The sequence below is a fragment of the Periplaneta americana genome, chromosome 4, assembly GCF_040183065.1.
Source record: "Periplaneta americana isolate PAMFEO1 chromosome 4, P.americana_PAMFEO1_priV1, whole genome shotgun sequence".
Taxonomy (NCBI): domain Eukaryota; kingdom Metazoa; phylum Arthropoda; class Insecta; order Blattodea; family Blattidae; genus Periplaneta; species Periplaneta americana.
In genome coordinates this window covers 195,927,915-195,954,684 of record NC_091120.1, presented here as the reverse complement: position 1 = coordinate 195,954,684, position 26,770 = coordinate 195,927,915, and the positions used below count along the sequence as shown (strand labels likewise).

The 26,770-nt window shown below is 34.4% G+C and overlaps 1 protein-coding gene across 7 annotated transcripts in view; it reads left to right on the top strand.

Moving 5' to 3' along the window:
* The window catches only part of PDZ-GEF (PDZ domain-containing guanine nucleotide exchange factor), a 504,712-nt gene that overhangs the window by 211,828 nt on the left and 266,114 nt on the right, over positions 1-26,770 (top strand). For all 7 annotated transcript variants that reach the window (XR_011331894.1, XM_069824559.1, XM_069824560.1 and 4 more), the window contains exon 3: positions 5,950-6,025. Coding sequence is in view for 6 of the 7 variants with exons in the window: in XM_069824559.1 (XP_069680660.1) it covers positions 5,950-6,025 (76 nt within the window). In the remaining variant the exon portion in view is untranslated. The remainder of the gene's footprint in view (positions 1-5,949; positions 6,026-26,770) is intronic.

Sequence of the window (26,770 nt, the reverse complement as noted above, 5' to 3'; positions counted from 1 at the left end):
TGAATAGATATGGGAGGATGGTTGAATATGGGTGGATGGTTGGATATGTGTAGATGGATGAATAGATATGGGAGGATGGTTGAATATGGGTGGATGGTTGGATATGTGTAGATCGATGAATAGATATGGGAGGATGGTTGAATATGGATGGATTGATTCATATGGGTGGATGGTGGATATGTGTAGATGGATGAATAGATATGGGAAGATGGTTGAATATGGATGGATTGATAGATGCAGGAATATAATCGGATATGTGTAGATGGATGAATAAATATGGGAGAATGATTGAGTATGGTTGGATTCATAGATATGGGAGAATGGTTAGATATGTCTAGATGAATGAATAGATATGGGAGGATGGATGAACTTGGATGAATTGTTAGGTACGGGAGGATGGTTGGTTATGTGTAGATGGATGAATAGATATGGAATGATAGTTAAATATGGAAGAATTAATAGATATGTGTGGATTGTATACGTGTAGATTGATGGATATGGGAGGATAGTTGGATTGGTAGATATGGATGGATGGTTGGTTATGTGTAGATTGATACATATGGGAGGATGGTTGAATATTGATTAATGGTATGGGTGGATGGTTGAATATGAATTGATAGATGTGGGACGATGGTTGAATATTGATAAATGGATATGGGAAGATGGTTGATTATGGATTGGTAGATATGGGTGGATGGTTGGAGATGTTTAGATTGATAGGTGGGTGGATAGTTGAATTTTCATTAATGGATATGGAAGGATGATTGAATATGGATTTGAAGATATGGGTGGATGGTTGGATATGTGAAGATTGATAGATATAGGAGGATGGTTGAATATTGATCAATGGATATGAGAGGATGGTTGATTATGGATTGGTAGATATGGGTGGATGGTTGGATATGTGAAGATTGATAGATATAGGAGGATGGTTGAATATTGATTAACGGATATGAGAGGATGTTTGATTATGGATTGGTAGATATGGGTGGATGGTTGGAGATGTTTAGATTGATAGATATAGGAGGATGGTTGAATATTGATCAATGGATATGAGAGGATGGTTGATTATGGATTGGTAGATATGGGTGGATGGTTGGAGATGTTTAGATTGATAGATATAGGAGGATGGTTGAATATTGATTAACGGATATGAGAGGATGTTTGATTATGGATTGGTAGATATGGGTGGATGGTTGGAGATGTTTAGATTGATAGATATAGGAGGATGGTTGAATATTGATCAATGGATATGAGAGGATGGTTGATTATGGATTGGTAGATATGGGTGGATGGTTGGAGATGTTTAGATTGATAGATATAGGAGGATGGTTGAATATTGATTAACGGATATGAGAGGATGTTTGATTATGGATTGGTAGATATGGGTGGATGGTTGGAGATGTTTAGATTGATAGGTGGGTGGATAGTTGAATTTTCATTAATGGATATGGAAGGATGATTGAATATGGATTTGAAGATATGGGTGGATGGTTGGATATGTGAAGATTGATAGATATAGGAGGATGGTTGAATATTGATTAATGGATATGAGAGGATGGTTGATTATGGATTGGTAGATATGGGTGGATGGTTGGATATGTGAAGATTGATAGATATAGGAGGATGGTTGAATATTGATTAACGGATATGAGAGGATGTTTGATTATGGATTGGTAGATATGGGTGGATGGTTGGAGATGTTTAGATTGATAGATATAGGAGGATGGTTGAATATTGATTAACGGATATGAGAGGATGTTTGATTATGGATTGGTAGATATGGGTGGATGGTTGGAGATGTTTAGATTGATAGATATAGGAGGATGGTTGAATATTGATCAATGGATATGAGAGGATGGTTGATTATGGATTGGTAGATATGGGTGGATGGTTGGAGATGTTTAGATTGATAGATATAGGAGGATGGTTGAATATTGATTAACGGATATGAGAGGATGTTTGATTATGGATTGGTAGATATGGGTGGATGGTTGGAGATGTTTAGATTGATAGATATAGGAGGATGGTTGAATATTGATCAATGGATATGAGAGGATAGTTGATTATGGATTGGTAGATATGGGTGGATGGTTGGAGATGTTTAGATTGATAGATATAGGAGGATGGTTGAATATTGATTAACGGATATGAGAGGATGTTTGATTATGGATTGGTAGATATGGGTGGATTGTTGGAGATGTTTAGATTGATAGATATAGGAGGATGGTTGAATATTGATCAATGGATATGAGAGGATGGTTGATTATGGATTGGTAGATATGGGTGGATGGTTGGAGATGTTTAGATTGATAGATATAGGAGGATGGTTGAATATTGATTAACGGATATGAGAGGATGTTTGATTATGGATTGGTAGATATGGGTGGATGGTTGGAGATGTTTAGATTGATAGATATAGGAGGATGGTTGAATATTGATCAATGGATATGAGAGTATGGTTGATTATGGATTGGTAGATATGGGTGGATGGTTGGAGATGTTTAGATTGATAGGTGGGTGGATAGTTGAATTTTCATTAATGGATATGGAAGGATGATTGAATATGGATTTGAAGATATGGGTGGATGGTTGGATATGTGAAGATTGATAGATATAGGAGGATGGTTGAATATTGATTAATGGATGTGGATGGATGGTTGAATATGGATTGATAGATGTGAGAGGATGATTGAATATTGATAAATGGATATGGGAGGATGATTGAATATTGATTAACGGATATGAGAGGATGGTTGATTATGGATTGGTAGATATGGGTGAATGGTTGGAGATGTTTAGATTGATAGGTATGGGTGGATAGTTGAATTTTCATTAATGGATATGGAAGGATGATTGAATATGGATTTGAAGATATGGGTGGATGGTTGGATATGTGAAGATTGATAGATATAGGAGGATGGTTGAATATTGATTAATGGATGTGGATGGATGGTTGAATATGGATTGATAGATGTGAGAGGATGATTGAATATTGATAAATGGATATGGGAGGATGATTGAATATTGATTAACGGATATGAGAGGATGGTTGATTATGGATTGGTAGATATGGGTGAATGGTTTGAGATGTTTAGATTGATAGGTATGGGTGGATAGTTGAATTTTGATTAATGGATATGGAAGGATGATTGAATATGGATTTGAAGATATGGGTGGATGGTTGGAGATGTTTAGATTGATAGGTGGGTGGATAGTTGAATTTTCATTAATGGATATGGAAGGATGATTGAATATGGATTTGAAGATATGGGTGGATGGTTGGATATGTGAAGATTGATAGATATAGGAGGATTGTTGAATATTGATTAATGGATATGGAAGGATGATTGAATAAATTGGTAGATATGGGTGGATATGTGTAGATCGATAGATATGAGAGGAGAAATAAATGAATAAATAAATAGGGGAACAGACAAGATAGAAGCATGTAAATTAATAGTTAAAACGGAAAGGTAAAACAATATGACTTTCGTGACTTTTGCTGCCCCTCGAAGCTACTTGGTTTCAATGCATGTCCGGACTCACTTATAATTAACACTTGTAGGTGGACGGACATATGAACAGACTCTCATGCCATGGAGTTAACACGAAATCTAAGACAATACAGAACATGACGTGGACAACAGACAAGCATCCATTCCCTAGCAGAGGCAGAAACCCACAACCTTGCTTCCTCGTTGCTATCCGTTTAATGAATCTCAAGTTTACTTGATGGCTTCAGACTGTTTAATTAAATTAGAAGTACTTAGTGCTGCAGAGAAGTTTCGTACAATAGGGAAATAAACTTTTATTTCCTTATTTAAGATTTACGATCCAGTGCGCTGTTAGAAACGGGCTGTAAATTTAGAAATCGTGACAGCATTCTGTTAGATGTGAGGTGCGCGGAAATACTGCCTTGCTGGAGTGTAGGAAAGCTCTCCCCGCCATGCCCGAATAGTTGGGTGTTGGCTCATAGCACCGGGATCCTAGGTGCTTACTGTGGGAATTAAATGGAGGTTAGTTTTGTGTCTTTAGGAATAGCTGTAGTCTTCCGCTGCACGGAGACACTTGTGTCCCTTACCGGCATTCATCTGGTGCTCCATAATTCATTAAATACAAAATGGTTAATGTGTTCGAATTGAGGGAAAAGCCTAAGATTTTGGTGGGAACGCGGAACGCCTTTGTGCTGATCTAGATAGTCACGAAAATGTTTATCTAATTTTGCTTGGAAAACAGCCACAAATAATAGTTTGAAGTTAAATCTCAACTGGGATGTGGGAATCCTCGAATATGAAGAATGGAGTCAAGGAAGACATGGAGTGAAGGAAAAGAGAAAACGTGAGCGAGTACAATAAACAGAATTGAGAGAAGAGGAGGAGAATAGATGAGAAAAAGAGGAGAAAGAAAGTGATACGGAAAAATAAAGAAAATTGTAAGAACAAGAACAGAAAAAATGATAAGGATAAAGAAAACAAAATTACGAAAAATAAAAGAAAGAAAATGGTAACGAAAAAATAATATAGAGAATAAGTGAATTAGAAAAATGAAAATAATCATGAAACGAGAAGAAAGTAAATGATAAGGAAAAAATAATAAAGAAATTGATAAGGAAAAGAGAATAAAGAAAGTGATAAGGAAACGAGAATAAAGAAAACTATAAGATAATAAAGAAAATTGTAAGGAAAAGAAAGAAAATTGTAAGGAAAAGAGAATAAAGAAATTGTTAAGGAAAGGAGAATAAAGAAAATGATAAGGAAACAAGAATAAAGAAAATAGGAAAAGAAAGAAAATTGTAAGGAAAATAGAATAAGAAAATGATAAGGAAAAGAGAATAAAGAAATTTCCAAGGAAAAGATAATAAAGAAAATAATAAAAGATGGAAAGTTGTAAGCAAAAGAGAATAAAAAAGATAAGGAAAAGATAATCATAGAGATAGGAAATAAAGAAGATAATAAGAAAAAGAGAAGAGAGAAAATAAGTGACAGAAAAAAGAACATCATTAGGAAAAGAGAATAAAGATAATTATAAGGAAAAAGAATAAAAAAATTATAAGGACAGGAAAATTATAAAAAGTAAGGAAAAGAGAAGGAACAAGTTGACAGAGAAAAAGGAAGTGATTATAAAAGAGAATAAACAAAATTATAAGAAAAAAAGGGAATAAGGAAAATGATTAGAACAAGAAAATAATAAAACGGCAAGGAAAAGAGAAGAAAGAAAATGGTAAGGAAAAGAGAATAAAGAAAATGAAGAAAAGACGATAAAGGAAATGACAAGGGAAAGAGAATAAGGAAGGAATATAGAGAAGTTTTTAAAAGAATGGAAGAAAAATGAAGGAAGAAGCTGAGGAGAAGAGAGAAGGGATAATGATGGTAATGAGAAGAATAAGAAAGAAGGAAAATGAGATGAAGTAGGGAAGACGAAAATAAAAAAAATGGAGGAGAAAGTAGAAAACAATAATAATAATAATAATAATAATAATAATAATAATAATAATAATAATAATGGTTTATTTAACCTGGCAGAATTAAGGCCATACGGCCTTCTCTAACACTCAACCAGGAGTAAAACTGCGTCACAGAAAACACTACAAATTTACAAAGTACAGCACACACACACACACACACAAAAACTGACGAAGTTAATCATAAAGGGCGGAGGGGGGGGAGGAAGAAGAGGTTCGGAAATACGGCGAAGGGCAAAGTGAATGAGTTGGAATCGAGGGAGTATACTAAAAAAATGATCGTTAAGGTCACGATTCTGCCTGTTCAGTCCTCAGATTCGAACTGGAGGTGAGAGGTCATCACCTGTTCCTTGCAGTGATTATTCTTGGGCACATTTCGTAAGCGGAAGCGACTTCCGTTTGTTGTCGGACATGTTGGGTTGCCTGACCAGCTCCATGTTTGTTTCGCGCCGTGTTTAACGCCTTGCGTTTTTCTTTTGTTTCAGCTTCGGGAAGCGGACTGGGGGCAGTGCCCGTCGACCCAACGAATGTTTCGTTCTTGAGCCGTCCGAGATGATCGTGGTAAGTGCAGATCTTTAATCTTGATTACAATGTAATCGACCTCTTTGTGGCCTTGAAGCCGTGACTCAATGGATGTTGATGACTGCATTGTCTAGCGCTGATATTGTTCTCAACAGTTTTCTTTTTTCCCTCGCTCATGACAGGCCGATGCTTTGTAACAGACTTCTGATAATATAAAATGCAACACCGTGCGTTGTACATATACAGTCTTGCTAATAAACAGTGTATAGTTTTTATACTAGACTTATGCAGAGTTGAGACAGAAAACGTTACTAATAAACCGTGAATAAGCTATGGACGTATAAACAGGCTGTAACTATACAATGGGAATTGCTTTGCAGTAGTTATATACACGAAACCCCTTCTTTAAGCGTTGTATATAGAGAAAAAAATGGCCGCCCTCTAACAGCTGTTCGTATCGACTGTCATTTTATGATGATGGTTGCCTAGTAACCACAGAAGAACAAACCAAAGAGCATAGAATAATTAGAATAATATTGCTGTAGCTTGTACTCTTTGACCAAAATATAGTGTGGTAATCGATCAGAGCCAGTTGTACTATCGATATTAACACGCCACACTAGAGCGCTCTACGGATGCAATAGAGAACCTCAGATATTCTATTACCTTTCGTAATGAAGTAATGACGAAACTATGACGTAGCTGTGTAACAGTTATACTGTTATACACGACGTATGTAGTGATTATTAGTAAGGAATTTACATACGATGTATAAACGAGTTACTCATTGTATAAGTATAAGACAGTTAAACGTCTGTACATAGAGTTTTTATTAGGTAGACCGATAATCTGCTTATGATTTTAGATTTATTGATACGTACGTCCGAATGTAGGAATTAGTTTTCGTTTCAGTGGATGCCTGGGCTCGGGAATTTCCCTCCCTCGGAGGTAATTAACAAATATTCGTTTCTCCCGTGCTGTGACAGATGTGTAATTACTTCAGCCTTCATATTACTATTCACGGATATTAGAAACGACATCACTACAGATCCGCACCTTGGCAAAACGTGACATCTACTTTGGCAAAATATTAAAATATAAAATTAATATTTCAGTGCTGAATAACTTCGTTCTTAAATCATTTTGAGCAGATTTACAACATGATTTATAAAACAAGCCTTTAGATTTTAATTGTCTCGTCTATATTATGTGTAGGGAATAGAGTTGCCAACTTTTTTTTTTTTTTTTTAAGAAAATACAGGAGACTAAAGAATCGGCAAAATTTCACAAAGAAAATAGACAAATTATTAGATATCTAGATTACACAACTTTTAACACAGCATTACTTCGGAATATGTACGATAATACTTTGTATGATAATACTTTGTATGATAATACTTTGTGTTAAATTCTAACGTACTTTGTTTACATGTTTCGACCTTTTATGGGTCATCTTCAGAACTGGTTGTTGCTGGTCTTGGCGCCTCTTGTTTTGTTTCATGTGAGGGTACTCCATTTTACACCACACGAACACACCCTCACAGGAAACAAAACAAGAGGCGCCAAGACCAACAACGACCAGTTCTGAAAAGACCCATAAAAGGTCGAAACATGTAAACAAAGTACGTTAGAATTTAACACAAAGTATTATCATACATATTCCGAAATTATTAGACTTATTAATTAATTAATTAATTAATTTATTTATTTATTTATTTAACCTGGTAGAGATAAGGCCATCAGGCCTTCTCTTCCCCTCTACCAGGGGATTACAACTATAATATTTAGAATACAATTACAATTATAATTCCAATTAATATTAAATTTACAAATACAATAAAAATCAAAGTACTAAAAGATTAACTGAATAATAAAAGCTAGACAGTTTATTGTAAAAGTTAAGAAGAGAGAAGCATTTCTTTTATTAAGTACAAATTAAACCTACTCTACGCAGTAAGAAAATGCTTAATAAGTTTACTTTTGAACGCTACTAAATTCCGACAGTCTCTGATGTCACTGGGTAGGGTATTCCACAAGCGCGAGAGCTACTAAAAAAAAAAACCCTTCTACACTTCGGCAGTTAGGCTTAAATTAAGAGTATTTTGGGATAGATTTTGTCTCTCGTAATAGTTGAATTAGACTACAGTTTTCAGCTCTGATTTGATTAAATGTGTCATTCTTATGTATGTGTATGTATGTATTTATTCACACTGCAAATGGGTAAATACCCGGTGGCAGTGGTAACTAATTACACTCAATAATGACAATTAATAATAAACATAGTTAATAAAAATACAATTAATAATAATAATACTAATAATAATTAATAATAATAATAATAATAATAATAATAATCATTATCATCATCTTAAATTAAATGAAGCACGATCACTTAAGATAACATTAGAAGTAAGTGTATTATTTATATCTTAACCGTAAGTTCGAACTAAAACCCACGAGTATGATATGTTCATATCTGCACAAGTACCTTTCAGCACTACACTCATTTCGCTGTCAACTCACTCACTGCACTGGAACTACGACACATTTCACTGATTCTATCCTGATTTCACTAACACTTCAAAAACATTTCACTGTTCATTAACAAAAGACGGTGACAACGCGTGAAGTTTGGCATTTAGAATGTGTTGAAGGTCGCTGTTTTAACCTCACGGCTTCGATCTCCTCTTATTTCCCCAGCCTCAGATTTTCATCTCCGCCGAGTCTTGGCTTCCTTATCCATTAATTAGCCTTCTGAGGTTCGTTATGCACAGCTACGGTTGTTCGTTCACATCGAGAATTTAACATCATTCCTACAAAGTCTTCAACACCTTCTGAAATCGTAGTACTTTTGAATCATTACTGTAGAATATTTAATAAAATTACTTTGTGTTATTGAATTAGAAGGTTATATATATACAGGGACATCACTTTATTTTTACCAACATTTTTAACATAATCCTGCCTATACTCGGAAACACTGTTGCCCCCTTCCATTACAGGAGTTTGATGTTACTAGTGCAATATGTAAACAAATCATTTTACTGGGTATAGGAGGAGAGAAAAGTAGTGTATCCATTTATGTTGTAGGGAAATACGATATTACGATTTTCAGTTTGATCATCACTTTTACGGAATTTATCAAAATACAGTAGAGTAGTAGCATTTTTTTTTCAAAAACTCAACTTTTCAGGTGGCTATGTTCGTTATGTAATGTCTACTTTATTTAGCATATTAATTATTGATGTTATCATACAATATAGAGAGTGCACTTAAATTGAGGGGGTCATAAGTAAAGGGCTGTAAGTGCACTTAAGTTACTTTTGAGAAATGGGGTTTAAATATTTAAGCTTTCGTAAAATCGGTGAAATTTTTATTTAAATTTTAATGTGTGATGCGATTAAAATATCCCTTTGCCACTAAAATTTTAGGTACTTTCTCTTACACTGGATGCACTTAACTCATGTTATTACAAATGTCACTAGCATTCCTTTGCTTCTAGCCACCTCAATTCAAAAAAAGCTAATCTGAATTTTTAAACAAGTTGCTGAAAATGGCTGCCGTTCATTACAATGCAGGCTTCAATTCAATACGCATATTATTAAAAACATTTTGAAGCATATTCTATGAAATTGAATTTATCGTTTCTTGAATATAATTTTTTAGTACGATATTATTAATATAGGTTCTTTCTTCTATAGAAAACGCAATCATATTTCTGAAACACACTATACACTGCAGTGTTTACTTCACTGCTTGAAGACTTGGAATGCAACAGCGGCCGTAAGTTTGTGTGTCTGACGGGAGCAAGGACATTAGTGAAGGGGTGAGAGTGAAGTACATTCAGAAATGCAGGTACAATAAGAATGCAAGTAAAAATAAAATGATGTCCCTGTATATGTAATGGGTAATAAGAAAGAATGCAATTGATATGTGAGGAAAAGATGTGGATATCCCCTTAGGGCCGTTGCATAACAAATGAATCACATTTTGCGAACCATGACTGACCAGGAATCATATCGTGTTTTCCATTCATACTAGCTGACAAGATGAATCAGGCTGAATCATTCAGCGGACAACATGAATGCATCGGAAGTTTTTTCACCCAGTTGCCGATGTGGTAGTGGTGAACATGGACGCGGTTGTGATGAAATCTATATTATTTCGGAGACAACGACGCCGAAGATACAGCCATAAGATTTGGATTCACGAACTAAGCAGGAAAATAATGCAATAATGTAAGTTATATTCTACTATTCATATCCAGATATTCAAACAGGCGAGAGTAAATATACATTCTTTCTTAGAATGAGCGAAAAATTAGACCTGTTTGGATCTATTTTAATATTATCCTCCCATCTACGTCTCGGCCTCCCCAAAGGTCTTTTTTCCTCCGGCCTCTCAACTAACGCTCTATATGCATTTTTGGATTCGCCCATACGTGCTACATGCCCTGCCCATCTCGAACGTCTGGATTTAATGTTCCTAATTTTGTCAGGTGAAGAATACAATGCGTACAATTTTGCGTTGTGTAACTTTCTCCATTCTCCTGTAACTTCATCTCTCTTTGCCCCAAATATTTTCCTAAGCACCTTACTCTCAAACACCCTTAACCTATGTTTCTCTCTCAAAATGAGAGTCCAAGTTTCACAACCATAAAGAAGAACTGGTAATATAACTGTTTTATAAATTGTAACTTTCAGATTTTTTGACAACAGACTGGATGATAAAAGCTTCTCTACCGAATAATAACAGGCATTTTCCATATTTATTCTGCGTTTAATTTCCTCCCGAGTATCATTTATATTTGTTACTCTTGCTCCCAGGTGTTTGAATTTTTCCACCTCTTCAAAGGATAAAACTCCAATTTTTATATTTCCATTTCGTACAATATTCTCGTCACGAGATATAATCATATACTTTGTCTTTTCAGGATTTACTTCCAAACCTATCTCTTTACTTGCTTCAAGTAAAATTCCCGTATTTTCTCTAATCCTTTGTGGATTTTCTCCTAACATATTCACGTCATCCGCATAGACAAGCAGCTGATGTAACCCGTTCAATTCCAAACCCTCTCTGTTATCCTGGACTTTCCTAATGGCATACTCTAGACCAAAGTTAAAAAGTAAAGGTGATAGTGCATCTCCTTGCTTTAGCCCGCAGTGAATTGGAAACGCATCTGACAGAAACTGACATACGGACTCTGCTGTACGTTTCACTGAGACACATTTTAATTAATCGAACTAGTTTCTTGGGAATACCAAATTCAATAAGAATATCATATAAAACTTCTCTCTTAACCGAGTCATATGCCTTTTTGAAATCTATGAATAACTGATGCACTGTACCCTTATACTCCCATTTTTTCTCAATTATCTGTCGAATACAAAATATCTGGTCAGTAGTTGATCTATTACGCCTAAAACCACACTGATGATCCCCAATAATATCATCTACTTATGGAGTTAATCTTCACAAAAGAATATTCGACAAAATTTTGTACGACGTCAACAAATGTGATATTCCTCGAAAGTTACTACAGTTAGTTTTGTCCCCCTTCTTAAAGATAGGTACGATTATGGACTCCTTCCATTGTTCTGGTACAATACCTACCAGATATATTATTCACATAGTTTTTGTCTTTTATCAATATAGTTAACCCTAGAAAAAAATTGTTTTTTGCAAGGTTTTTTTAATTATACATATTTCAGACATTTTTTCTGCATATAAATCTTTGCCCTAAAAGCGAGAAAACTTGTAAAATTCTCGAACAGATTGGCACACTCCGTAATTTCGAACCCTTGACCTCAGGAATGCGAGTCTAGTTTTTATCAGTGAACCACATCTAGTCTCTAATTTCACGCACATTCTCTCTTTTTTTCCTTTTTCCTCGATGTTTATGCATGATAGTGTCACATTCTAAACTTGAACATCCCAAAGTCCGGGAAGACGCTGTTAAAAGTTGTATTTTCCGCTCTTAACAAGCATTTAATTTAAATGCTAATTCCAGGATTGCATTGTTCAGACAATTGTTTCCCAAACTATTCTAATGCGAAACCCTTTCGAGGGTCGGAAGGACAGCCACATATGCTGCATTTCAAATTAATTAAATCCAACCTCGAAACTGGCTGAACTTGCATTTAATAAGGTTTCAATTTAAGGTGGGTGCTCCTGCTATGGCCATGTTCCTGATTGGCCACCCCCCTATTGTGAATTAGTTAACCAAAAAATCCGCTAAATTGCAGCAGCATCCAGTGAAAGGGCATCCTGGTATGTCACTTGATCGTTTTCCATCCAGTCAAGTTGAGCAATATGGCGTCAGTTGCTTGTTTTGCGGTTTTCATGTGACCTCTTCTTATTTTTCTCTGGTAAGTCTCCTTTGTTTTAAGCATGTTTTTCAAAGACTTGTTTCATGAAAACCATAGCTCTCCAATCAGTTTTTAATGTTCTGTTGATTGGTGTTGTAGTTGATGGCGTATCTTTTACGAGTTGTTCATAATCAAACGATTTTCGTGAAAGCTTACCTGCTCCTGGTATGGCCATATCAAATGCACCGTGGTCATATCAAGTTCATTTCACTTTTATTTTTTTCACCTGACAAATTTACATGCCTTATAGCTGGAATTACGCAACAATTTTGTATTTTAAGAAAAACAACTTAATTTTTTTTTATGAAAAAACCTGTTTCGACTACACTTTTGAATTATAAAAAAAGATTATTAAGTGTCATTTTTATTCATTTTACACCAAAATTATTTAATTTTAACACAACTGCGCTATCAAATTGAAAACAATCACGATTTGTAGAACATGGAACAAGGGTGGCCATATCATGTGCACATGTTCCTGATATGGCCACTAGGTAGTCTTTTGGAATTTGGGACTTTTTGGACAATTAAAGCTACTTTTATGGGGAAAGGAAATTGTTTTAAGAAAGTCCATTAGACTGAGAACGAGTAAGAAAAAATTGGTTTACATTTTTTTCAAAATGGCGGCTAGAAAAATTCTCAAACCTTAGCATGGCCATATCAGGAACACCTACCTTATATAGCATGAAATTGACTAAATTATCGCGAAGGAGGAAGGATCTCGTGGTTCTCGCACCTGAGGTGAGATATTTATGTCTCTGTGATAGCCTGCTTTCGCCATTTGTCACTTCTTACCCTGGTGTGAAGTACAATAAATTGACCTTTTGTGTTGGGAGAGGTGTGGACTATGGAATCCGCTTGTAGCGTTGACACAAGTAGATTGAAGGCCCCAGTGTATTGCATTTCCTACCCTTTATCACAGACCACTACTCCCGAAACTTCACAGAGGGATGCTTCTAATTCAGACATCTTCTCCACCCCTTTACCCATCGCTCAGTTCTCTCCAGACACGACAGTACAAGATTGGGGGATGTGAGAACGCTGTTCAACTTGTCAAACTAAGCTGCAAAGAGTTGCTAAGTGGGATCTTCATCAAAACAAAGGACGTCCGCGTCGTTCAACTGTTTGCAATAAAGCTCGTGTGTTTGGCTTCTTGACTGTTCATTGGCACGACAGAATGGTATTGATGTTCTCAAAGCAGTAAGACACGTGTGTAGGATACGCCACCATCGTCAGTGACGGATTTTCTTAGATATTTAGGGTGGAATTAATATATCTGCGCAGATTTTAATAGCTTATTCCGTGAAGAGAGTAAAACTAAAAATTCTAATACAGACGTGGACAAATTATTAACCAAATTGACGATTTTTATGACAATTCTGTTTACAAAATTTGACTTTTCAATTTAGACTACAGTTGACAATTTTGGACATTTCCATCATTAAGTAGACAGAAATATGCAAAAATGTGAACTATAATTTAAATTGAAGAGTCAAGTTTTGTAAAAATATATAATAAAAATCTTCAATTTTGCTAATAATTTGTAAATTAGCAAACATGTTAACTGCATTGAAGAGTCAAATTTTGCAAAAATGTAAAACAAAAATCTTCAGTTTTGCTAATCAATTGGAAATATCCAAAATGTCAACTGTAGTCCAAATTGAAGAATCGAATTTTGTAAAAATATACAATAAAAACCTTCAGGTTTGCTAATAATTTGTAAATATGCAAAAATATCAAATGTAGTCCAAATTGAGGAGTTAAATTTTGAAAAATATACAATACAAACTTTCAATTTTTACTAATAATTTGGAAATACACAAAAATGTCAACTGTAGTCTAAATTGAAGAATCATATTTTGTAAAAATATATAATAAATATCTTCAATTTTACTAATAATTTGTCCACGTCTGTATCTTATTAGTGATGTGGATTAATTTATCCCTTCGTATATTTTAAATAAAATGGACGCCTTTCTTGCAAATTCAATAAAAATATTAATACTTATTGTTGTTTCTGCTGTTAAGAAGTCTGGCAACCCTACTGCAATGACTAATGGACGGAATGCTGTCATTTTGATCTCAATTCATGTGTATTCGTAAGTTACCCGGCGATGCGCCGTTGCCAAAATACACGGACTATCAAAATAATTCTATAATTCACCATGCACTTAATTATAAAACTCATAATATGCGCTTTTATTTATTTTAATGTATTCTATTGCCCCCATCAATCTGGACAGTTATATCGCTTTCATCCTATATACCTATAATGCAATTTTAGAAATCAAGAACCACTTACTTACTTACTTACTTACTTACTGGCTTTTAAGAAACCCGCAGGTTCATTGCCGCCCTCACATAAGCCCGCCATCGGTCCCTATCCTGAGCAAGATTAATCCAGTCTCTATCATCATATCCCACCTCCCTCAAATCCATTTTAATATTATCCTCCCATCTACTTCTCGGTCTCCCCAAAGGTCTTATTCCCTCCGGCCTCCCAATTAACACTCTGTATGCATTTATAGATTCGTCCATACGTGCTAAATGCCTTGCCCATCTCAAACGTCTGGATTTAATGTTCCTAATTATGTCAGGTGAAGAACACAATGCGTGCAGTTCTGTGTTGTGTAACTTTCTCCATTCTCCTGTAACTTCATCCCTCTTAGCCCCATATATTTTCCTAAGAACCTTATTCTCAAACACTCTTAATCTCTGTTCCTCTCTGGAAGTGAGAGTCCAAGTTTCACAACAATACAGAACAACCGGTAATATAACTGTTTTATAAATTTTAACTTTCAGATTTTTTTACAGCAAACTGGATGATAAAAGCTTTTCAACCGAATAATAACACGCATTTCCCATATTTATTCTGTGTTTAATTTCCTCCCGAGTGTAATAATAATAATAATAATAATAGTAATAATAATAATAATAATAATAACAGTAATAAGTAATACTACTACTACTAATAATAATATAATAATAATAATAATAATAATAATAGTAATAATAAGGAATACTACTACTACTACTACTACTACTACTAATAATAATAATAATAGTAATAATAAGTAATATTACTACCACCACTACTACTACTACTACTACTACTACTGCCACTACTACTACTACTACTACTAAAACAAAATAATAATAATGATAATAATAATAATAACAATAGTAATAAGTAATACTACTACTACTAATAATAATAACAATAATAATATAATAGTTGAGACGTTGTCGGGTGGAGTTCCCAGGTAGCTCAGTTGGTAAGAGCGCTGGTACGTTCAACCAGAGGTCCCGGAATCGATACCCGGCCCCGGAACAATTTTTCCCTTGAAATTATCCAAATCTGCTTTACAGGGAGCTATACCTGAAGGACTAGATTTGCAGACTAGATTTGAATAATATAATAATAACAATAGTAATAAGTAATACTAGTACTACTACTACTACTACTACTACTACTACTACTAATAATAATAATAATAATAATAATAATAATAATAATAATAATAATAATAATAGTAATAAGCAGGGAACGGATTTATATGGACTAAAAATATATGAAATATGTAAATATATATGTAGTTATTTTTACCAAAATATGGAATTAAATATGGATTTTTACCAAAATATGGAATTAAATATGGACTTAAAATTATAAAAAAATGACTATGTACGTTAAATATTGGTACATTTTAATCAAACTAAACAAAAAATATAATGGACGTACCTTATCTTCCAATGTAGTTTCAACAAAACACAATTTTTATTGTCTGTTACCATAACAATAGGTTACAAACATTTCTTTCAAGTGCTGAAAAGTGAATCTTCTTCTATTGTCTCTGAGGATAGATTTATACTGACTAAAAGAGCGTTCGACGTCACAAGAAGTAACTGGTACATAATTCAATTTCACAATGTCTGCTGGGGATAAGTCCAAGTTAATCTTCACTGTTGATTCACTACTCATCACAGCAACAACCTTTTGTAGTTCTTCATATCTAGGGTTTTTTGAAAGTACAGTGTCCACCTTAGCTCTTACTGCATCTGCAACTTTACCTCTACCACGATTCAGTTGTTCCACAGTACTATTTATAATTTCAAAACTTTCAGATAGTGAAAGGTGCCTATTTTGGAGACTTTTGAGCGTTTTTATGATGCATGAAAATGTATGCTGAATGTGAGCTAAGTCATTCTTCACACTTATGTCACAGGTAACTGTTTTCGCAGTATCAATTGAGACTGCATCTTCAGAGTCCAATGCAAGGAGAACATTGTTAATAGAGTCTATATGTTCGGCATAATATTCAACTGCTTCTAGCCATGTACCCCATCTAGTTAAAATTGGCTTTGGTGGCAATGGAATTTCAGGGTACATTTCTTTCAACACGTTAACTCTACTGGGAGCTTTGAGAAATACTTTTTTCACTGATGAAATCAACAAATCTACTTTAGGGAAATTGTCTCTGACCACTTCTGCCACACGATGAAATGCATGCGCCACACAAGTAAAATGAGTCAATTTAGGATATACAACAGATAATGCTTGTCCAGCTTTGACCATATAAGGGGCAGCATCGCTAATAAAGAATAACACATTATCGTACATAATACCCTTTGGCCACAGGATACCCATAGCTTCGTTGAACAGTTTAACTATAGTTTTGTTATTGCACTTTTCTAGAACATCACAATGTAAAAGAATTCGTTCAGAATATTGTTCACTTAACAAACCGATAACTACATTACCAACAAGTCTACCTTCTTTGTCGGGAGTCTCATCAATGGAAACCCAAATTGAACTATCTTTAATTTCATCTCTTATCTTCTGTATTGTCTCATCGTAGATGGATGGAGCATACGTCTTCCTAAGTGTTGACTCATCCGGGATTGTATGTTGAGTATATTTTTCAAGGAATTCCCTGAAGACCTTATTCTTTAGTTTGTAGAGAGGAATATCAGCAGAGATGAGAGAACGGCACAGGTCGATGTTAAACTCAGATCTTACATTCGATGTTGTTGGTTGTGTTAAAAACAATTGTCTCTGCTTGGAATTTAGTTGTTTGTTGGCCTGATGTTTACTAGTTGTAATGTGTTGTTGCACCAGGAACTTTTGTGTAGATGATACTGCACACTGACACAAATTACAAAATAATATTTTATTGTCAGTTGATAAACCATCTTCTTTAAATTCTGAAATGTAACTTGTTAGTTTTGATTTTAAATTGACTGAATGACGTACTTTTGGCATATTTACCGTCTTTATAGTATGATTTACAAAACTGAACCTATGTGTACTCTGACTGGCATTTAACTGTTGAGCTGCACAACTGAAGTCTGTTAAAAATTTTAAATTAAATTAATACAGTTTTGTAACTTACTTTCCCATTGTTGATAGGACTGCTAATTTTCAAATAACTCTGATGTTAAAGGGATTACTGAACATGTGTTTAAATCTCTATTGTTGAAATGTATTTTTAAAAGTTAATGGAATTTTGTTTTGTTTTATTGTTAAACCTAATATAATATGGACTGTTTTATATGAAATATGGAAAATATATGGAAATTAACGAAAATATGTACTAAACTCTAAAATATGGAAAAATATGGAAAATAAAAGTAGGATTTTTCAACCCTACACATTGTGAAACATAAAGATAATGCAAAATATAAATTATATTAGCTTTATAAGCAAATATGTATTTACATATAAATCCTTTCCCTGGTAATAAGTAATACTACTACTACTACTAATAGTAATAATAATAACAATAATAATATAATAATAACAATAGTAATAAGTAATACTACTACTACTAATAATAATAGTAATAAGTAATACTACTACTGCTACTACTACTAATAATAATAGTAATAAGTAATACCACTAGTAATAATAATAATAATAATAATAATAATAATAATAATAATAATAATAATAATAATAATAATCTGAAGATCCTCCTTGCTTTGTCTTGCATCACCACTTTGATCAGCCCATAACTGCCTACGTGGGATGCGATCCATTGTTCTCCCTAAGGCCTTGCACTCGGAGGTGCGGATGACTCACTCTACCTCCACCGCCTTCATACAAAAGGTGCTTGACGGCGTTACGCGCTCTTTAGGAAGCTGTATTTTGTCTCCCTGGTGTGTCGGCTTTTGTTTCTGGGTCAGACGTGATGCTCAGATGTCACATGGTAACGCGATGTTCACCTGTTTACGCCATTATTTATGTCTTAACATCACAAAGCTATAACTCATCGGTATCAACTCTCAGGAGTTAAAAATGTGACTCATTACACGGTCTCTGAACACTAAATCAATTAATTGTGTTTGTTTAATTATGTTTTGTCATATTTATTACATGTAACTTATTACTCCTATCAAAATTAATTAATTAGTCGGGTATTTGTTTTCTGAATGTGAGGTTATGAATTCTCGTTGACATGTGATTTATTCCGTAAACCCATCCATTTGCGTATATCACAACTGTAGGTCTCTGTAAAAAAAAAAAAAAAAAAAAAAGGTAAATTATTTTACCTTTTAGATGTGTTTCAAAATTATATGTAATACGCGTTGTCAAATATGGCAACCTTTTCATAAGGGAAGCTTAAATTATATTATATATACATTATGTTATACTGTATGTAAATAATATATCCCTAAAATTCGCTCACAAGATATTACTAATTGTACATTTACGAATACTTAACCTATTCAGACATTTTGAAGTTGAAATAGATGAATATCGATTACTACAATAAAGGAATTGGATGTTATTCAGTAATGCCAATTGCGAAAAACGAAATACAGGTTTAGCAATGTTAATTACATGTATTGCGCTTTTCTCTTGTTATTATAACAGAAATACATTTTCATTATCTGCCGAAATCATAATTTAATTTAAACATTTTATAGTATAATTACAAATAATCTGATTAATACATTAATTAAATGAAGAATTGTTGAAAACGCAGTTATCAAATCTGAATGAAGAAGTGTAATTTTTTCAGGTAGCCTACAATAGACATGGCATTAGAAGGTGAAGATGTAGGTGTGGAAATAGAATTTCGCACTTTATTTAGTACTTCGTCGTTACATTACACACTACACCGAGAACTAAGAACTATGTAATATGTGTGGAGACAGCTATATAGCAATGCTTATGTATTCTCACTACAGCGAGACATATGTTGCTAAACAGTGAAGCCATCTCTGTATACATAATTAAAACACGAATTTTATTACGCCATACAGAAGGCATTTTGATCAAAGACCTTGTATATAATACTATACAAGGTCTTTGGGTTTGATATGCGCTGATGTTACATAAATTTGAACATCTGACTTTCTATGAATTGTTTAATTTTATTCACGTATTACAAATTTTATAGGTTACAATTAGGTTAGTTACTTGTGGGCGCGGGACCATGTATCAGCTGTGCCTTATTTCGACCGTTACTCCGTACTACAGGAAAGCATTTTCCATAGTGCGACAAACGCATTCTCGCTGTAGTGTGTAAAGGAACTAAAGCTGCATCTACACAGTTCAATTTTCCATGCACATATGCATGCAGTCTGGAAAGAATATTGAAAGAATCAAGTTTAAAAGGTACGTTCAATTAAGCTGCATGAAGATTTTGTGTCTACATGGTGCGCCGTTTTGAACGTGGCCTTCACTGCGTAAATATATTAATTAATATGAAATATCAATCCTGCATTCATTGTTTGAATGCGTAAAGTTGAAAGAAAAGTTAACAGTTTAGATGCATCTCAATGGATTCATGCTCATCGACTTACGAAGAAACAGTTGGCGACACTGACTAAACAAAAGAACGACCGTGCGATAAATTAATAGCGATAAATATAGCTGCAAAAATTATCGCAATGTATGACTGTGATTGGTTGGAACTAAAAATTTCATTACACGTCATTGGTCGAAAATGGAATGATGTCATATAAACCAAATAGTCCATACAAACGTCATTTAGACACACAATTCAGGGAGGTAGAGTTACCTTGGTTTCTTGAGCTCGGCACTATTCTGAAATTCACCCTTGGAGGTTAAAATTAATAAATTCCAATACCTATCCAAACGAAAAAGTTATAACAGATGCACAAGATAAATGGGACATCCTGTATATACCTATGGTTTTACTGTTTATTTATCCATTTTCATTGCTATCAAATCCTTGCATATTTTAATTGTTGATGGGATCAGACATCATGCAACGTTGCAACTCTCATTATAAGGAACTCTAGAGTCTAGATATTACATATAATGAGGGATTTATTATTTTATCGACCTAATTTGAGTACATAATATGTATACTTAGATTTATTAATTTGTATGTAAATGGAAGTCATGGTTGGATCCAACCCATCAGAAAGAGTATGCTCATCTTCTCAACTCATATTCAATTATTATGGAGGACTCTATCCATAGGAGACTAATTAGAGTAAAGGTGCCTAATTCCGTGATACTCCTAATCCCGTGATAAAATTTCAGTTGACATCCATGGAGTTGTGGTCTCTGACTTTTAAGTTTTTGAAATACCTAATAGAAGCCAGGAGAGGTCTTCTTTTCAATTCTATTAACTACCCGCCTTTTGAATAGAAGCAGTCGACCGCAGAAGCTTTTGTTCAGTGAAAGGTGGCTGACCAGTAAGTTATTCTTTCTCTTGTGACCGCTCCTGAAGAAACATTTTATATTTGAGGTAAGAATTAATATAGCATTATAAAAATGATATATTACTGTAGATTATAGTCAGCTGAATCAATGTGTATGATTATTTAAACATTTTGAAACAATAACAATGCTACAGAAGCTTTCCCATTTTCCGATTTATTTTCATATTTCTCCTTCCTGGCTCATTCGACTAGTGATGCCAACGCTAAATTGTGAAAATTAATGTCTATGAAAGAAAACAGTTTGTGGAAATAATAATAGAATTAAGTTATAGAAAACATCAATTATAATTATAATAAAATAATAGGACATATATTTAACTTAATTACTGCTGTTGTTAGGAATACAAATAATGAGAAATAATTGTGTTATAATTCAATTTATTCAAATTTAATTTTGTATTGAATTAAACTTTCAGTTTATTTTGTTTATAATATATTAATATGTAATATGTATTCCTGCATTTACACAAGTATTTTCTATGAATTTTGTCACTTAGGTCCTTTTTATATGTTGTAATTTCTTGCTTAATCCATATTAAAACAATATACTATCATGACTTTAAAGTGTTTTTCCAAATACACGTTTGTTTTCTAAGCAGTTAATGAGGATTATTTTAGTATCACGCAATTAGGATATCACTCGCATAATTAGGAAACCACTATCACAGAATTTGCATCCCTGTCACGGATTTAGGAGCCACTGTATAACAAGGAAGAATCATATATTATATATCAAACTTGTGAAACTGTTGACACTGAATGTTGTAAAAACTGTAGCTAAAGGTCCAAATAACGTCATTTAGGCGTTATTTGAAAATTTTTAGTACAAATTTGGCATAAATATAGGCTTTATTAAATATATATATAATTAAACATATATATATATATATATGTATTATATGTAATTTTAATGTACAGAAGTACATATGATATTTCCATGCAGATATTCTGCGTCATCATACGATGAAAGAGTAACGGAACGGAGAAAAATTCTCTCCGGCGCCGGGATTTGAACCCGGGTTTTTAGCTCTACGTGCCGATGCTTTATCCACTAAGCCACACCGGATACCCACCCCGGCGTCCGACAGAATCGTCTCAGTTTAAGTTCCAACTCTTGGGTTCCCTCTAGTGGTCGCCCTCTGCACTACGTCATAGATGTCTATGAACGTAGGACTGAAGTCCACACATGTGCTGAGGTGCACTCGTTATGAGTGGGTATCCGGTGTGGCTTTGTGGATAAAGCATCAGCACGCAGAGCTGAAAACCCGGGTTCAAATCCCGGCGCCGGAGAGGATTTTTCTCCGTTCCATTACTCTTTTATCGTATGATGACGCAGAATATATATCTGCATGGAAATATCATATGTACTTCGGTAGATTAAAATAATATATATATATATATATATATATATATAAATAAATAAATATATATGATATCCGTAAATCACTTCGTGATTTAAGACGGCGCTTATTGCTTCGGATCCCAGCCAAATAGTCACTCATAACGAGTGCACCTCAGCACATGTGTGGACTTCGGTCCTAGGTTCATAGACATCTATGATGTAGTGCAGAGGGCGGCCACTAGAGGGAACCCAAGAGTTGGAACTTAAACTGAGACGATTCTGTCCGACGCCGGGGTGGGTATCCAGTGTGGCTTAGTGGATAAACCATCAGCACGTAGAGCTGAAAACCCGGGTTCAAATCCCGGCGCCGGAGAGGATTTTTCTCCGTTCCATTACTCTTTCATCGTATGATGACGCAGAATATATATCTGCATGGAAATATCATATGTACTTCGGTACATTAAAATAATATATGATATGCGTAAATCACTTCGTGATTTAAGACGGCGCTAATTCCGTCGGATCCCGGCCAACTAGTCACTCATAACGAGTGCACCTCAGCACATGTGTGGACTTCAGTCCTACGTTCATAGACATCAATGACGTAGTGCAGAGGGCGGCCACTGGAGGGAACCCAAGAGTTGGATCTTGGGAACTTAAACTGAGACGATTCTGTCCGACGCCGGGGTGGAATCCGGTGTGGCTTAGTGGATAAAGCATCAGCACGTAGAGCTGAAAATCCAGGTTCAAATCCCGGCGCCGGAGAGAATTTTTCTCCTTTCCATTTCTCTTTCATCGTATTTATTAAATATGTCACGGAATTAGGCAACCTTACCCTACGTAACACCATATGGTTATGATTAGTGAAGCTATGATGAAATGCCGGTGGAATAAACTTGAGTTCCTTACGAAAACATACGAGCAAGGACAGTCTTTTGCTAACACAAATTCTAGTTGGACCAGCTGGGATTCGAAACTCTGGTTACCAGCGTGAAAAGCCGACACTATATCCGTTCTGCTAATGGTGCGTCTACTCATTGAAGTTCTGTGCTATATCAGCATTTTACTTCTGTATGTATCGTTTGATCTTTATAGCGTAATTGACAATACAGGAACATTTGCGTGTACAGTTGAACAAGTAAAAATTGTGATGTTTTCCCTTCCCTTTGCAATCGACGTGTTTTCAGATTGTATCCGGGCTCTAGATTGCCCACATCCCTTCACATTTTCTAATTTCCACTCCTTCCCCTTCCTTAGAGAACGACAACCCCTGCCTGAGTAATGCGTTGGTAGATGCCTTTACTCACGCGACTACCTCCCCTGCCTGCGCTCCCTCAACATTAACAAATATCAACACCCCCGGCTCAAGCGTGACTAAGCATTCGCTAGTAAGCCATTCATCATACAGATAGCGCTGGTATCAGCTAGCATGGCAGTCGTCATGTTATGCTACGAAAACTAATGCAATGATTGTTGTTATCGTATGCATAAACTGCTGTGGATTATTTTTGTGGTTGGTGGAAAATAGGGGTGTTTGAACATTAAGCCGTTTCTTCTTTCTCCTATTGTTTTTCAGTTACCATCAGTACTTATAATTTATTTATTTTATTTATTTATTTATTTAGAATATTAATGTGCAAAACAACAGCACAAGGCCAATTACAGTTTAGCACAAGATACAGAACAAAACAAAACAACAAATGATGATGAGAATGAATGATAGAAAATGGCAGTGAGATGGAATATAATCACTATAATAGTCAACATTAACCATTGACCAAATGCAACAAAATAAACAGCACAAATAATTATTAAAATTAGTACAGTGAGATAATTTAAAATAATGGCAATTAAATAAAATGAATTACAAATGAATTAATGAAATCATATAAATGAAAACTGAAATAATATAAGACACAGTGCATACAAATAATTATTAAAATTAGAGACAAATACAAATAAGCAATAATGACAAAATGAATAGATAGCAAAAACAGTGCATACAAATAATTATTAAAATTAGAGACAAATACAAATAAGCAATAATGACAAAATGAATAGATAGCAAAAACAGTGCATACAAATAATTATTAAAATTGGAGACAAATACAAATAAGCAATAATGACAAAATGAATAGATAGCAAAAACAGTGCATACAAATAATTATTAAAATTAGAGACAAATACAGATAAGCAATAATGACAAAATGAATAGATAGCAAAAACAGTGCATACAAATAATTATTAAAATTAGAGACAAATACAGATAAGCAATAATGACAAAATGAATAGATAGCAAAAACAGTGCATACAAATAATTATTAAAATTAGAGACAAATACAGATAAGCAATAATGACAAAATGAATAGATAGCAAAAACAGTGCATACAAATAATTATTAAAATTAGAGACAAATACAGATAAGCAATAATGACAAAATGAATAGACAATTACAAAAATACATGATACGGAAAAGCTAAAACCAACACAAACGAAGTTAAAAATGAATATGCTTAATATAAGAATAGCCAAACAACAAACTATACAATAAACGGATCTGAATTAATATAACGTAAATTGGCAGCTTTCATGCCTCTGACAACTAGAGAGAGAGAGATTTAGGCTTATATGTATAAAAAAGTTTTTGAAATCTTCAACCTTTCGAAGGGGCCCGAAGGTAGATATTGCTTATGAAGGATTCACAATCAATATCACCCTTTAAGGCCTTACAAAAGAATAAGTAGTCAAGCTCAAGACGTCTAGCATAAAGGCTAGAAAAGTTAAAATATTTACAAGTACGCTCATAATTGAAAACAGATGAATTTGGCAAAAACCTAAAAGCACATAGGGACATAAATTTTTTTGGGTGATTTCCAATTTTCCCGAATCAGTAGAAGTAATAATAATAATAATAATAATAATAATAGTAACAGTAATAATAATGCTAATAATAATGCTTATAAAACGCTTTTAGGTCCACACCTGTGGAGGAACGCTTAGCACGTCTGGCCGCTAAACCAGGTCCCCCGGGTTCGATTCCCGGTCGGGACAAGTTACCTGGTTGAGGTTTTTTCCGGGGTTTTCCCTCAATCCAATATGAGCAAATGCTGGGTAACTTTCGGTGCTGGACCCCGGACTCGTTTCACATCGGCATTATCACCTTCATCTCATTCAGACGCTAAATAACCTAAGATGATGGTAAAGCGTCGTAAAATAACCTACCTAAAAATGCTTTGAGAGAACCCGGAGGTTCATTGCCGCCCTCACATAAGCCCGCCATCGGTCCCTATCCTGAGCAAGATTAATACAGTCCCTAGCATCTTATTCCACCTCCCTCAGATCCATTTTAATATCATCCTCCCTCCTACGTCTCGGCCTCCCCATGTCTCCCAACTAACACTCTATACGCATTTCTCAGTTCACCCATACGTGCTATATGCCCTGCCCATCTCAGACAATGGAATAATAATAATAATAATAATAATAATAATAATAATAAAAATTTATGGATGTTTGTGAGCTCATGAAAGGAAGGGAAAAAAGGGAGCATTTTTATCTGGTATTTCGCGTACAACACTTATCTAGGCTAAAAATGTTTCTTTATAAATTTACATATTTCACCTCTTTCTTCTTACCAACCTCTTGTTCTATCTCCTTTTTCTTTACTTACAATTCAATATATTTTCTCATTAATTTTCGTTTCTGGTTTCTCTTCTCCTCTGTCTGTCCTTTTTTTCTTCACCCCTTCTCCTATTTCGCGTGTTCTAATTCAAATCCACCTCCTTTATTTTTCACCTCCGCATTTATTCTTCACCTCCAACCACTTTGTTTTTTTCCTTCACTGTCTTTATATTTCACCTCCACGTCCTTTATTTTTCATATCTACTGTCTTTATTTTTTATCTTATTTGCCTTTATTTTTCACCTTCTCTGCCTTTATTTTTCACCTTCATTGTCTATATTTTGTCCCTCACATCCTTTATTTTTCATCTCAACTGCCTTTATTTTTCACCTTCATTACCTTCATTTTTCACATTCCAAGCCTTTATTTTTTTGCCTTCACTGCTTTCATTTTTCGTCTTCACTGTCTTTAATTCTCACCTTCTGCTTTTGTATCTTTATCCTCACTGCTTTTATTTTCCACCTCCTCAGCCCTTATTTTTCACATCCATGATTTTTCTTTTTTTTCTTTTCACCGTCTTTATTTTTGTCTTTCATCGCCTTTGTATTTTATCTCCACCACCTTTATTTTTTAATTTTCACCACTTTCATCTTTACATCTTCACTACCTTTATTTTTCACCTCTACTGCCTTGATTTTTCACCGTCATCACTTTACCTCCACTGTTTTTTTTAAACTCCTGTGACTTTAT